Here is a 12,268-nt window from a genome sequence, read left to right as displayed (position 1 = left end):
GAGGTTGCCACAAAAATGTTCTGTCCAACAACAGCATGGATCTTTTCCATAATGCCTTTTGCAATGAGTGTATGGCAGCGCACCTGGCTGGAAGAATACTGAAATTATGTCCTCCGTGAGGATTTTAGGCTAAGATCGCTGTTTTAAGTGATGATGTGATGGATTTGAACTGGTTTACGGCATATACTCACACAGTTTATGTGCTTAAGTTTTTCATATCACTGCAGTGAGGACATTTACCTTGAATCAGTGGGTTCTGTGAAAATGTCTTCAGCATCACAATTTTGTGGTTTTCACCTCATTTGTTTTACAGTGTGATTTTAGCTGTCTCAGAATAAGGGCTTGATTTAATTTTGCTTTTCCACTTAACAAAGGAGGTGGATTGTGAAAATAGCGTTTCCTTGAATTCCAGAATTGGATTTCTTATCATCTGAATGAAAAAAGTGATGGTCCTTCTAGAAGAACAGTGATTTTATAGAATGACTGTACCATTAGCAATTCTTCTTTAAAATCCATTATAGAATTAATCAAAGTGTTCTTTGTAGTCATTTTTATAAGTGTGTTTGTGAGTGTTTATTATGCCCAATTGTGGAAATGTCCTTGTAAAACTCAAAAAAGAGTTGAGTGTGGAAACAGGCAACCAAACCATGCTCTGCAAAGCACCTCTTGTGTGATGGATGTTTATCCACAATATTTTAGCAAATTAGCTCAAGTATATACAAATGATTACAATTAATTATGATTAATCACAATTTATTTATATCAGCTGCCAGTAGTAACTGTAGTAGAATTAAATTGCCATCAACTTATCTGTTCATCCAGTGAACATTCAGTTTAAATTAATATCAACTCTAAGAAAGATATGAAAGATCTTTGCTACAGTATTAATGCATTAGAGCATGAAGCTGGATAAGAATCGTAAAGGGACATTATTCACAAGCAGGACCAGAAACTATTATTTGTGCACACATGTTTTATTAACAAATCGCTTACACACATAACTAATCTAAACAAACAAACATACAATAACTTATATATCGGGAAAGATGAAATGAGACTTAATGGATGAAACTATCAGAAAAAAAACAGAGAATGAAGCAATTGAAAGAGTCAGTTAACCACCTGAGTAAAATCATCAGTGCCGTTTTACAATGAGGTTTATAGCCTATACTAAACCTCTGTTTCGTTCAGTTAAATATACGATACTTGTATTGCCTTGGTCATTGACGAGTGTTCGGATGCAGTCTTGGATGAAAGTCTAGATGGTTTCTATGGTATATTATGTAAACAAAAACTTTTATTTTGTATGCGATTAATCGCGATTAATCGTTTGAGAGCACTAGGTTTTTAAAATGTTTAAACTGGATTCCAAAGCATTTAAAAAAATTATTCAGTTTGATTCGGCACATAATTTGATGAACTGTGATTAACAACAGAGCAATTCAGTATTAAAAAAAAAATACATTTATAAGATTCTTGCCCTAATGTGTATCGAGCAAGAAAAGGGAGTGCAGACTGTTTATTGCAACAATATATAAATAGATTATTTAGATATTGTCATATTTTAAGATTTATGCATATGAAGCAGTGTTAAATTAATATTTGATACGCCTGGTCCATGCATTGTACATGATTTCAGATTTTACTATGTTTGTGGGAACCAAATATTGGCAAAATATGAGGCACATGGCTATGCAGTTCTCTTTTGTTTGACAGAATTAAATATCTTTAAATACTCTACCTGTAAATATTGTAAAAATGATCTGTAACTTCCTCATTCCAGTCCTTAGAAATATAGCACTATGTAAATACCAACGCTATGTAAATACAGCATTACATTCACACTTTTACAATTTACAGTTTGAAGAGTACTGTAAAGTGAATTTTCCTTTCTTTACCCTTTCCTATCCCCCAAACCCCCCTCCTCCTCTATGTACCTCGCTCTTTTTCAGGGCATGAAGCCAGACAGTTTTTACAAAGTAAAAGTCCCTGAACTGAAAGAGATCATTGAAGGATGCATCCGGATGAACAAAGACGAAAGGTAACTATAATGTCTACAAGGTCATTTAACAAATAGGGACATCTGTAACCAAAGAGCTGCAAAGGCGTGTATGTGCACCAGCAGTCGTCGTAATGTTTTAACACCTGCCAGACGGGTTTTTACTGTTAAAACAACAATACCCAGACTCTTGTCCTTTTGACATTTAAACAACTCCTCAGAAAGCCCTGCACGCCACTATTTTTGTTATTAGATATGTTGTTTTTGTTAGTTTGATATTTCTGTTCTGCCCTATATTGATCAGGTGACACATGGTTACAGAATCAACAGTATCAAAGATGCCGACATGAACACTTCAGATTTTCTAGTGGTACTACGTGGGCATAAACGTTCTCCTCTGTGTTGTTTGACCCCTGGGCTTTGGGTCACTAGTAAAATGAGAGAGAGTTACAGTTAGGGTTACTAACACATTGCTGCCCATCTTTTTTAAATCCCAGCTAATCTTTGGGTTTTATTTTTGTTGCACACTTGTAAGGAAGCCTTATGACCATGACGGAAGCCCAATTTAGAACACTCCACTCTGGCAGCTACGCAAATAGCAAAACACATACCTCACAATAAAGTTTAGCATTAGCAAGTTGCTAAGCTAACAGCATGGTACTCTAACATATACATACACACAGTAGCACACACTAATGTTGGATTAAATGTGTTTTTTTATTTACAAGGATTTGCTTGAAACATAGTAAGGGAAATGTATGTATATTCATTATTATCACAACTCTCTTACTTTTTTTGGACCACATGTCATGCTAACTCTGTAGGCAAATCACTAGGAATAGAGTAACTTTGTGTGGACTTCCTGCACACGTGATTTTTGGTCTTTTTTTCAATTTTTGTACTTACAAAAAGTAATTAACAGTTTCCATCAGTACCTGTTCTCCACATGAAATTGCTCAATCACACCACTTTTCATCTACCCAAAGTATCCTCATAATCGTGTAATCAATTTAATATAACACATTTCTGCCAGGATAATGGTCCATTTAATGTCATCCAACCATTATGTAAAGCGTTTGGTCAATAGCCACTAGTGGTGACTCACTCCATCCAGCAGCAGGTAATTCTGATGATTAATAGTGTTGATTTAATTAACTTCAGTTTTTGTAGATGAATGTTCTTACTCTCAGTCCCATTAAGATCTCAAAGTACTTGTCTGACAGTCCATCTCTCATAAGATTTAAGACCTTATTATGCTGGGATTTTACTTTTTTTTAAAACCTTTTTTACCGGTTGCATGTTTCACAAAGCAACATGGTTGTAAATTGTCTTAAAATATTGTGAAAATAATCTGCATTCATTAAAAGCAATAGCTCATGTAAACAGCGTTCCTCGAAAACAATAGTTTAAAATAGCTTTTTTAGGAGCGTAATTATTATTTGTCACTTGCATGTGACTTGTAAAACTTTTTTTAAATGGATTCTAGATGGTGTAGTTACAGCGTCTACCAGTAGGGGTTAACTAGCTCTTGTGAACCAGCCAAACCTTGATGCCCTTTTTTAAAATCCAGAAGAAAGTATACAGTCTTTTGTGTTTTCTCGTAATCTCGGTTAGGTACACTATCCAGGACCTGTTAGAGCACACTTTCTTCCAGGAGAATAATGGTGTCCGTGTCGAATTGGCTGAGGAGGATGACATGGTGAAGTCTGGTCTTAAACTCTGGCTTCGAATGGATGACACCAAGAAGCTCCACGGCAAGTATAAGGACAACAACGCCATTGAGTTCCTGTTTGAACTCTACAAGGATGTGCCGGAAGAGGTGGCTCAGGAGATGGTGAGATGGAAAATCTTGATTTGATAGCGATTAATTTCCATTTTTACATTGCAATTTTCATGCCATTACTGAACACATCAGCAAAAGTAATGACAAATCCATTTCCTTCAGGTTGTTCTTGGCTTCGTCTGTGAGGCAGACTACAAACTGGTGGCCAAAGCCATCCGTGACCGCGTTACCGCCATCAAACGCCAACGAGAGAAGCTCCGCCGACAAGTTGAAGAGGCGAAGAAGCGGCGACAGGAGGAGGTGATTGAGGAGGAACCTGAACCTATTCTTGAAGCCGAACCTTCAGTTTCTAACCCATCTGCTCCTAAGCCTCCTGTAGAAATGCCCGTTTCCACCCAAACTCAAGCTCCGCCCACTGTCACAGTGTCAGGCCCCATTTCCCTGCCTGCAAACGAATCTCTGGACTCTGGCTTCAATGCCAGCTTTGCCACCGAACCCGAGGAGCCAGATGCAGACCACCGGCAGTATTTCAACATACATCACTCCAGCTACTCATCAGCAACCTGTAAGTTTGTGTACTCTTCTGTGTATTAAAGTCGGCATGAAATAGATATTCACCCTTTCTAAGAGGTGTCTAAACCTGCTCCTGGAGGGACACTATCCTGCTAAGCTCCAGTCTCACTTATACTCTGCCAGAAAGCGTCCTTCCAGTTGCAGGACTGGACAGCCCTGCCTTCTCTATTTTCTGCATTCACGTTATAGATCTTTTTGTGAACAATTCATCAATGCATTTGGGCTGTCAAAATTGCTCAAAAATGACGTTCGAATATTCCCTCTAAAAAAAAACACGAATATTTGAACTATTCGAAAATCTGTTTGAATGTTGTCAATGACACGCATTACGTCAATAACAGGACAAAATAATACAAAGAGACATAACTACTTGTATAGGTAGTCTATTTAAGTTTAAACATATATGACAACGTATTACCTACACAAAAACAAGGAAATCAACTAATGGCCAATACTGCAGACCTCACGCTCTCTCACCCCTCACATTCTCTGCGCATAACGGTTTAAATGAAAAAAAAAAACTAATTTTGAGTGCCGATCAAGAGTTTTGTGCAAGCAATTTAAGGTCTCGTTGTCACAAATATAGCAGGTTTCATTCAGTGATTGAAACAAATATTATTAATATTAGATGAAGTTTTACAGCATATAGAACTGACATTGAATGCTCCGAGCGAGCTGTGCTGTGGTAAACGTGCAACTTTTCCTTGACATGAAACAATAAATAATCAAACCTCGGATCCATTGACAGAACTCCCCGAAGCGTGCCCCATCCCACCCATGTCCTTACAAATTAACGAAATTATTTTATTTGTTATAGCCTCTTGTCGTGTTGCAGACAAAAAGCTTGCGGCGGGCGATGCAAAGTAACATTAAGTGTCAAGACGTGACTGTTTAGCTGGAGTTCCACACATTATGCCATGCTCATTTGGGTGCACATTTCTGAGATGTGACCTCATGTTGCTAGTGGTCGAATGGTATGCTAACTGTATCTTAAATAGCTTGCATACAACTTTATCTTGCGGGTCAATAATTTTACCTCATTTTCTCTGCTGCGGTCGAGTTGGGCTCTGAACTTGGTGGCATCTTCCATGAAGACGCGTCAACTTTCAGCAGTGATGCTGTGCCAGACAGTGCGACTCCTGTGACCTGTCCCTGAACCCTAAGGCGCGCAAGCGCGCCCACTCGCAAAGCAGACAACCACGCCTCTACTACCGTGGGCCTTTTTTTTCCACATTTTTTTAACATTTGAATATTAATTTTCACCTTCGAAATTCGTTTTTTTTAACTATTTGAATACATATTCGAATTTAGAATATTCGTTGACAGCCCTACAATGCATATGCATTTTTTATGCATCTGCATGCTTTTCTATGTCATTACTGAACCTTGTAAAAGCTCCTAATCCTGGCTGTAAGCCTAAACATGACAATAACTGTAAGCTTATCCCTGACTGGTTGATTGGAATGTTGTTCCAGGAATATTGTTCCACATGTCTCTTCGGGCCAACCAAAAATCAAACATGTTTCTCATGACCAAATGACATTTAAACCAACACGATTTACTTGTTATTGGATAAACAGTTGCTACATTGTACAGTATACATTCATTGCCCAACCATTCGCATGTACAGAATGTTTACTAACTTACACAGCGATTTATAAGGGTAATTTAGTTTAAAACAACTAAACTACATCATTAGATGTCTTTTAAATCTGGCCAGAATGTTTTGAAACAGTAAAAATAATGGACAGTTTGTTTGTCAGTCATTTCCATTTGTTTCATTTCCAACATGTTTCCTGAGCACCAAATCAGTATAATAGAATGATTTCTGAAGGATCTTGTTATTTTAAATGTAATTAAAATAATAATAAAAAAAGAATTTAAATTGTAGGAATATTTCAAAATATTGCCATTTACACAGTATGTTTTTTTATTTTTATAAAATAAATGCAGTTTTGGTGAGCATAAGATACTTCTTTCTGTCAGTCTTACTGACTTTTGAAGAATAGTGTATATTGTTTAGTTTATCTGAAATTCATTGTGTATCCTGTGCGCAGTTGAATAAACTGCTTAGACTAGTTTAAAAAAGTTATTCGTCTATATTTTAAGACAAGTCATAACTTTTAACTTTTTGATTACCCCTCACCTAATTTAGCTGGTCAAACTAGTTTTAACATAGTCACTTGTGTTTATGCAACTAACCCTGTAAGCTTTGCTAGGGCATGCATGACATCTCTATGCACTTTAGCATTATTAGAACAAACTACTTTCCTTTTTGTTCCTCTTGTTTGGTTGAATTGTGGTTACCATGGCAGCTGACTGTGAGACGGATGGATATCTCAGCTCTTCTGGGATTCAGGATCCTTCAGAAGCTCGAGTTCCTGTTGCAAACCAAGCCCCCACGGCTCCACAACCAACCAGTGGAGCTCCTCATGTGGAAACCCCACCCACTGAAGCTCCACCCGCTGAAGCCACACCCCCTCCAGCTGCAGAGATCCCAGCTCTCCGTTTCCCATCAGTACGTTACCATTGGGCATGAGATAATGATGGACACTAATGACTGTTTGATATATCATCCAACCAACACTAACAATTAAATGTTTGACCCACGTGTACAACGTGACACTATGTAATGATGAGTGATGATGCTGAAAATGCATCTTTGCCATCACAGGAACAAATTGCAACTTTAAATATATTAAATCCAGAAAAAAGTCTTTTTAAATTGAAATAATATTTCACAATACACTGTTTTTAGTGTATTTTTGCAAATGCAAGTTTGGTGAGCATAAGTGAATGGTAGTCCAAGCTAAGAAAAAGGCAAGATTTCAGACTCCTTTTGACTGATACTACAAAACTTATAACAGACAAGCAGCCCCTAAAATGCCCTTTCTGTTTGATAAAATAAAATATTAATTTAAATGAGTCACTGGAGTCACAATTTACATTGCTAATTGTTTTCTTTTTTCTCCCACAGAGCATTGCTGTGTCCCAAACCACAGAGAGGGCCCAGTCAGGAAGTGCCAGTGGTTTTTCCTCTCCTGTCGACAGGCAAGCTTGTTAGATTAACTGGGTCCATACACAGTGTCGACTGCTCCCTACACACTAAACATGGGCCACCTGTCTAAAAATGTTCACTTTAAATACCTTGCAATGTCATCAACCTGGTTAACCAGTTAAGCTATGAATTTAGAATCAGATCTATACAAGACTGCCATTTAATAAAACCTCCACTACTGCATGTGTGGGTTTGGCTTTTGTTTTGACGTCAAGAAAGTGTGGACCTGATCCCAGCTGTGAGAGCTGTAATCTTACTCACCAACTGACCAACATCATGCCACGTTTACCCACACTGCCCGTAGTGCTGCAGTGGAGAGCAGTTCTTTTTCTGTGTGACTCATGTATAGACACACACATACACCACACATAGCCTAGTGGTAAGTGCATTAATGGTAATGATTTAGCTCAGGGGAGCAATTTACCTCGAAGGCCATTTCTGTAGGAAGCGAGATGAAGGCAAAGCAAAGGTAGCATATGGTCAAATGGGTACACAAGGACACTGTTGCATCTTACTCAGTTAGCTCAACCTGATTTAGAAGATCTGTGGGAAATTACTTGGCCTTTATGTGTTAGAGGTAAATTGATAAAAGGAACTTTCAGTGAAGTCTTGTTCTGTGAACTTCAGGAAGTCGGAATGTCACCATGTGTTTTATATCCTTCCTCTCGTAACAGCTACGCTTCTGATGTCACCTCTGGTTTGAGTGATGGAAACGAGGGTCTTTCGGAGAGAGGCGGGAAAAATCAGAACAAACGCACGGGAACCAAGCTGCTCAGGAAGAGGGCACGCTCACGGCTACGCATCACTGGGGTGACTCATCTGTTTATTAGCTAGCCTTAATGAACTGTCCATACCTCGTTCCTGACCTCACACATGCCAATGCTGAGTCGGAAAGCATGTCTAAACTAAAAAAAATGGATTACTGCTTTAAAAATGAATTGGCTTTTTGTGATATGCTCAGTGATAAATGCTCACAAATCATTCCCATCCTGTGTCTTTCTTCATGCAGCTGTCAGATCAAGTGGATCGGGTTGTAGAGTGTCAACTACAGACCCATAACAGCAAGATGGTGACATTTAAATTCGATCTGGATGGAGACAACCCAGAAGACATTGCTGCAGTGATGGTAAGCAAGCAACACACTCAAAAGAAAAAAAAAAATATATATATGTGACATTGGACCACAGAATCAGTCTCAAACTGTCCTTATATCATCTAAGATTTCCACTGATATATGGTTTGTTAGGATATGACAATATTTGCCTGAGATACAACTATTAGAAAATCTGGACTCTGAGGGTGCAAAAAATCTAAATCCTGAGAAAATCGCCTTTAAATTTGTCCAAATGAATTCTTAGCAATGTATATTACTAATAAAAAATTACATATGATATGATATATTTACGGTAGGAAATGTTACAAATATCTTCATGGAACATGATCTTTATTTTATATCCTAATTATTTTTGGCATAAAAGAAAATTCTTTAATTTTGACCCATACAAAGTTTTTTTAGCTATTGCAAAAAATATACCCCAGTGACTTAAGACTGGTATTGTGATATATATAATTATTTAAATGTTTTTAAATGATAAAAAAAAGTGAATACTTTTACAATATATACGTAAATACTTACACAATTTCAGCATAGTGTCTTTTTTACTGGAAAATGTAAAACATACTACAGTTGCCCTTAGTCTCCAGCGCACTCCACTAAATATGTGTAAACTGAAAGTTGTGGAGGTCAAAGAGGACACAAGGACAGAGATAAGGCAGCACTCCTTGTGAGAACGGCATTACACCGTGAGAAGTGTTGATGGTTCAGCTTCTGTGTTTGCACAAACTCTGTTACCTCAAACCTACAGTGGAACATCTATTCTACATCGTTTCTCTCACCTGTTCCTCTAAAACATTTTGCACCTTCAATTACCAGTGGAAAACCAGTCTTATGTGTCCATTGTGACTTATCAGCTATTTCTGATATATTGTTCGCATACAGAAGAAAGAACTGGTTTGTGACTCATCACATTCTCAGTTAGTGCGAAAAATCACTGGAATGTGTATTTGTCATTTTTGTGTCTCTGGCTGCTATTGTGTTTTCCTATGGTAATATGGACTTGTAGGACTGCTTCTGTGTTTTTCAGTTGCACAATTGGTAGAATGTTTTAAAGATGCTATAGCAAGTTAAGTTCAGTATTAATATGAGACACAAAAAAAATCGATCTAAAATGGAATCTGTGGTGAGAGTGTTTTTAGTAGAGCTACTGAAAATAGCTTTTGTTAGCTGCTTTCTTTGGCTTCTTTGTGTTAGCTGTGACTAAAAGTTGTTTTGATCATCCAGCCCATGGCCTTGAGACTGGATTTAGGAGTCTTAAATATAGCCAGTAGTGTTTCCCTTCGCTACATTATGAGTACATGTCTTTGTTCCCCGCATCAATACTGAATTCCAGTAGCTTTGAAGGAGACTTTTGAACTCATTAAGAAACTCTGCTCAAAAGAGCACGCAAGCTGACTCAAAATTAAATCAACCCAATTAACTGATCTGTCTCTTTGCACCCCATTTAGGTACATAATGAGTTTATCCTACCTGGGGAGAGAGAGGGATTCATTCACCGCATGAGGGACATCATTCGTCGAGCAGAGACCCTGATGAAAAGAGAGACTTTGGAGTCACTGGGCCCCAGAGACAACGCTCGTCTGCCTTATCTGAGCGCCGTCGGCTCACTGTCTGCCTCACAGGTTTGTATCCACTGCTTTTATCATTGAAAAGAATGTATATATATATATTTATACAGAGAGAGAGAGAAAATTATTATAAATATGTCCATATAGCTACTGTATTTTAGCATTTTATAAAATTTCTAATTTTTAAAGCAAACAGTTTACAATGGTCCAAATGATGGCAAAAGTTTGAAAGCAGGAAGTGTTGAATATGTGTTGAGTGGTTTTTCTATAAGAAGTTGTATGTGTGTGTCTGGCGAGGGTTTGGATCTCAGTTGTTAACTTTGGGATTTTATATGTTGTGGTTCAGAAATCCAATCTTCTGATGTCATCGGATGTTAAAGACAACAATTAACGAACAAAGACACAGTGTGTTCTTTACAATGATTGTAATTGGAGAAGTTAGTCTTCAATATTGAGCAGTCATTAATAAGCAACAGTGTTATTGTAGACTTGTGCTTCTCTCACACGTGGTCCTAACTTGGTCACTTTTCTTGACGGCGACGTTAATGCCAACGGGTGCTCTGTTTTCCTCCACAGCCCAATCTCTACACGCAGGGCCTCGCTCGCACACACTCCTCCTCCTCGTTGCCAGGTAACAAACACACACACACACACACACATGCAGATTGTAGACCACATACACACAAACACTCATCCTATACAGTATGTGTAAAAGTCTTTTATAATAACAAACAAATGCTCAATGTGTCGCCCGCCCCCCAAATAAATTGTAATAAAGGCACTACATATTGTATTAATTAAAATCTAAAAAAGCCTATAAAAATGATAAAATATGATGATATATAACGTTATTGTTGTATGTGCTTCAGATTATGCTGCTGCCAGTATAGGGCCAGTGACCCGGGGTTCCTCACCTACACTGAGCACTGACTTTTATGTTGATCCCGATGCCGTTCCCCCCGTCCGGCCCCTGCGTTCACAGTCCTTCCACACTACAGGTACAACAATAGATCACTTTCTCTTTCCTTTGAATTTATGTGCTGTGCGTTTTACAATGCATATTATTCCTAAGCAACACTACCGGAAATTATACCACATTATTGATGATGGCCTTAAAAAGTCAGAAAATGGTTACCAGTGGTACGTACCAAAAACTTGACGCTGGAATCTAATTTACATGAGGATGGGGCTCAACATTTACATGCAAATGGTAATTAATCTACATAGCTATAATCTTGTTAGATCATGTAGATTCTGTCAGGTTTACTGAATAGAAAGCGGTTTTGTTCCTGTCATTACATGCAACTTGAATCAAGGCCAGCAGTAGGTGTGCAGCGATTAACCGGTTTCACAATTAACCGTCGCTTTAAAATGTCACGGTTAATTAATCGTAAAGGTTCCGCTAAACCGAGTGCTTCTGTTGCCCAGAACGGAACAGTTGCAACTTGCGTGAAATGAAAACAAAGTAACTCTAGTGGTGCACCAACTTAAAATGCGGTGCTTATCAGAGACATGGGGGCTACTACACACACTAGATGAACTATGACAGAGGAACCACACAGCGATCCTTTATTTCCATCAGAGAAATGGCTGAAGTCAATAATGTGGGACTATTTTGGGTAAACCAAGAATGACCATGGTGTCATTTAAATATGGCCAGAAAAACTGCTGCTAAAGAGAGAATAAATGGTTTTAAACTAGGCTATTCTAATGCACAACGTGAAGACAAGACCGACGTGAAGCTACGGCTCATTAGCTCAGTATTCTGCCCGCTTCAGACCAGATAGAGATTAAATAATGCGGTAAGATCACATTTATTTGAATTAATTAATCATAACATTTAGGGGCTTGAATTAATTATTTGATTGGGAGAGAGAGAAGTGTATGTGTGAACCTGCGTCAGTGCGTCTCTCTACCAATGTGTGTTTAACTTCTAAGCTATTTTAATAATAAAAGTCACAGGGCAGGGTTCACAACAAGTTTGTGTCCTCCTGAATGTTTGTATGAGTGCGCAGCGTGATCTCCGATCTCACAAACGAAAATAATAGTCATTATTTTCTCAATCCACATATGGGTCACCATACTTGGCTGTATGTCACTTTCACTTCACTGCAGTATTAATCATAAGTCAAAAATCAAGTTTTTTTTTTTATACCATGTTTCCAGTTCT

The 12,268-nt window shown here is 38.0% G+C and overlaps 1 protein-coding gene across 1 annotated transcript in view; it reads left to right on the top strand.

Moving 5' to 3' along the window:
- The window catches only part of wnk4b (WNK lysine deficient protein kinase 4b), a 51,170-nt gene that overhangs the window by 31,054 nt on the left and 7,848 nt on the right, over window positions 1-12,268 (top strand). The window contains exons 5-14 of the mRNA XM_052552163.1: window positions 1,953-2,041; window positions 3,614-3,833; window positions 3,945-4,347; window positions 6,671-6,873; window positions 7,333-7,406; window positions 8,088-8,223; window positions 8,423-8,539; window positions 9,979-10,152; window positions 10,675-10,729; window positions 10,968-11,096. Of these exons, the coding sequence (XP_052408123.1) occupies window positions 1,953-2,041; window positions 3,614-3,833; window positions 3,945-4,347; window positions 6,671-6,873; window positions 7,333-7,406; window positions 8,088-8,223; window positions 8,423-8,539; window positions 9,979-10,152; window positions 10,675-10,729; window positions 10,968-11,096 (1,600 nt within the window). The remainder of the gene's footprint in view (window positions 1-1,952; window positions 2,042-3,613; window positions 3,834-3,944; window positions 4,348-6,670; window positions 6,874-7,332; window positions 7,407-8,087; window positions 8,224-8,422; window positions 8,540-9,978; window positions 10,153-10,674; window positions 10,730-10,967; window positions 11,097-12,268) is intronic.

Source organism: Carassius gibelio, chromosome B3 (genome assembly GCF_023724105.1).
Source record: "Carassius gibelio isolate Cgi1373 ecotype wild population from Czech Republic chromosome B3, carGib1.2-hapl.c, whole genome shotgun sequence".
NCBI classification, from domain to species: domain Eukaryota; kingdom Metazoa; phylum Chordata; class Actinopteri; order Cypriniformes; family Cyprinidae; genus Carassius; species Carassius gibelio.
This window is presented reverse-complemented; position numbering and strand designations above follow the sequence as displayed.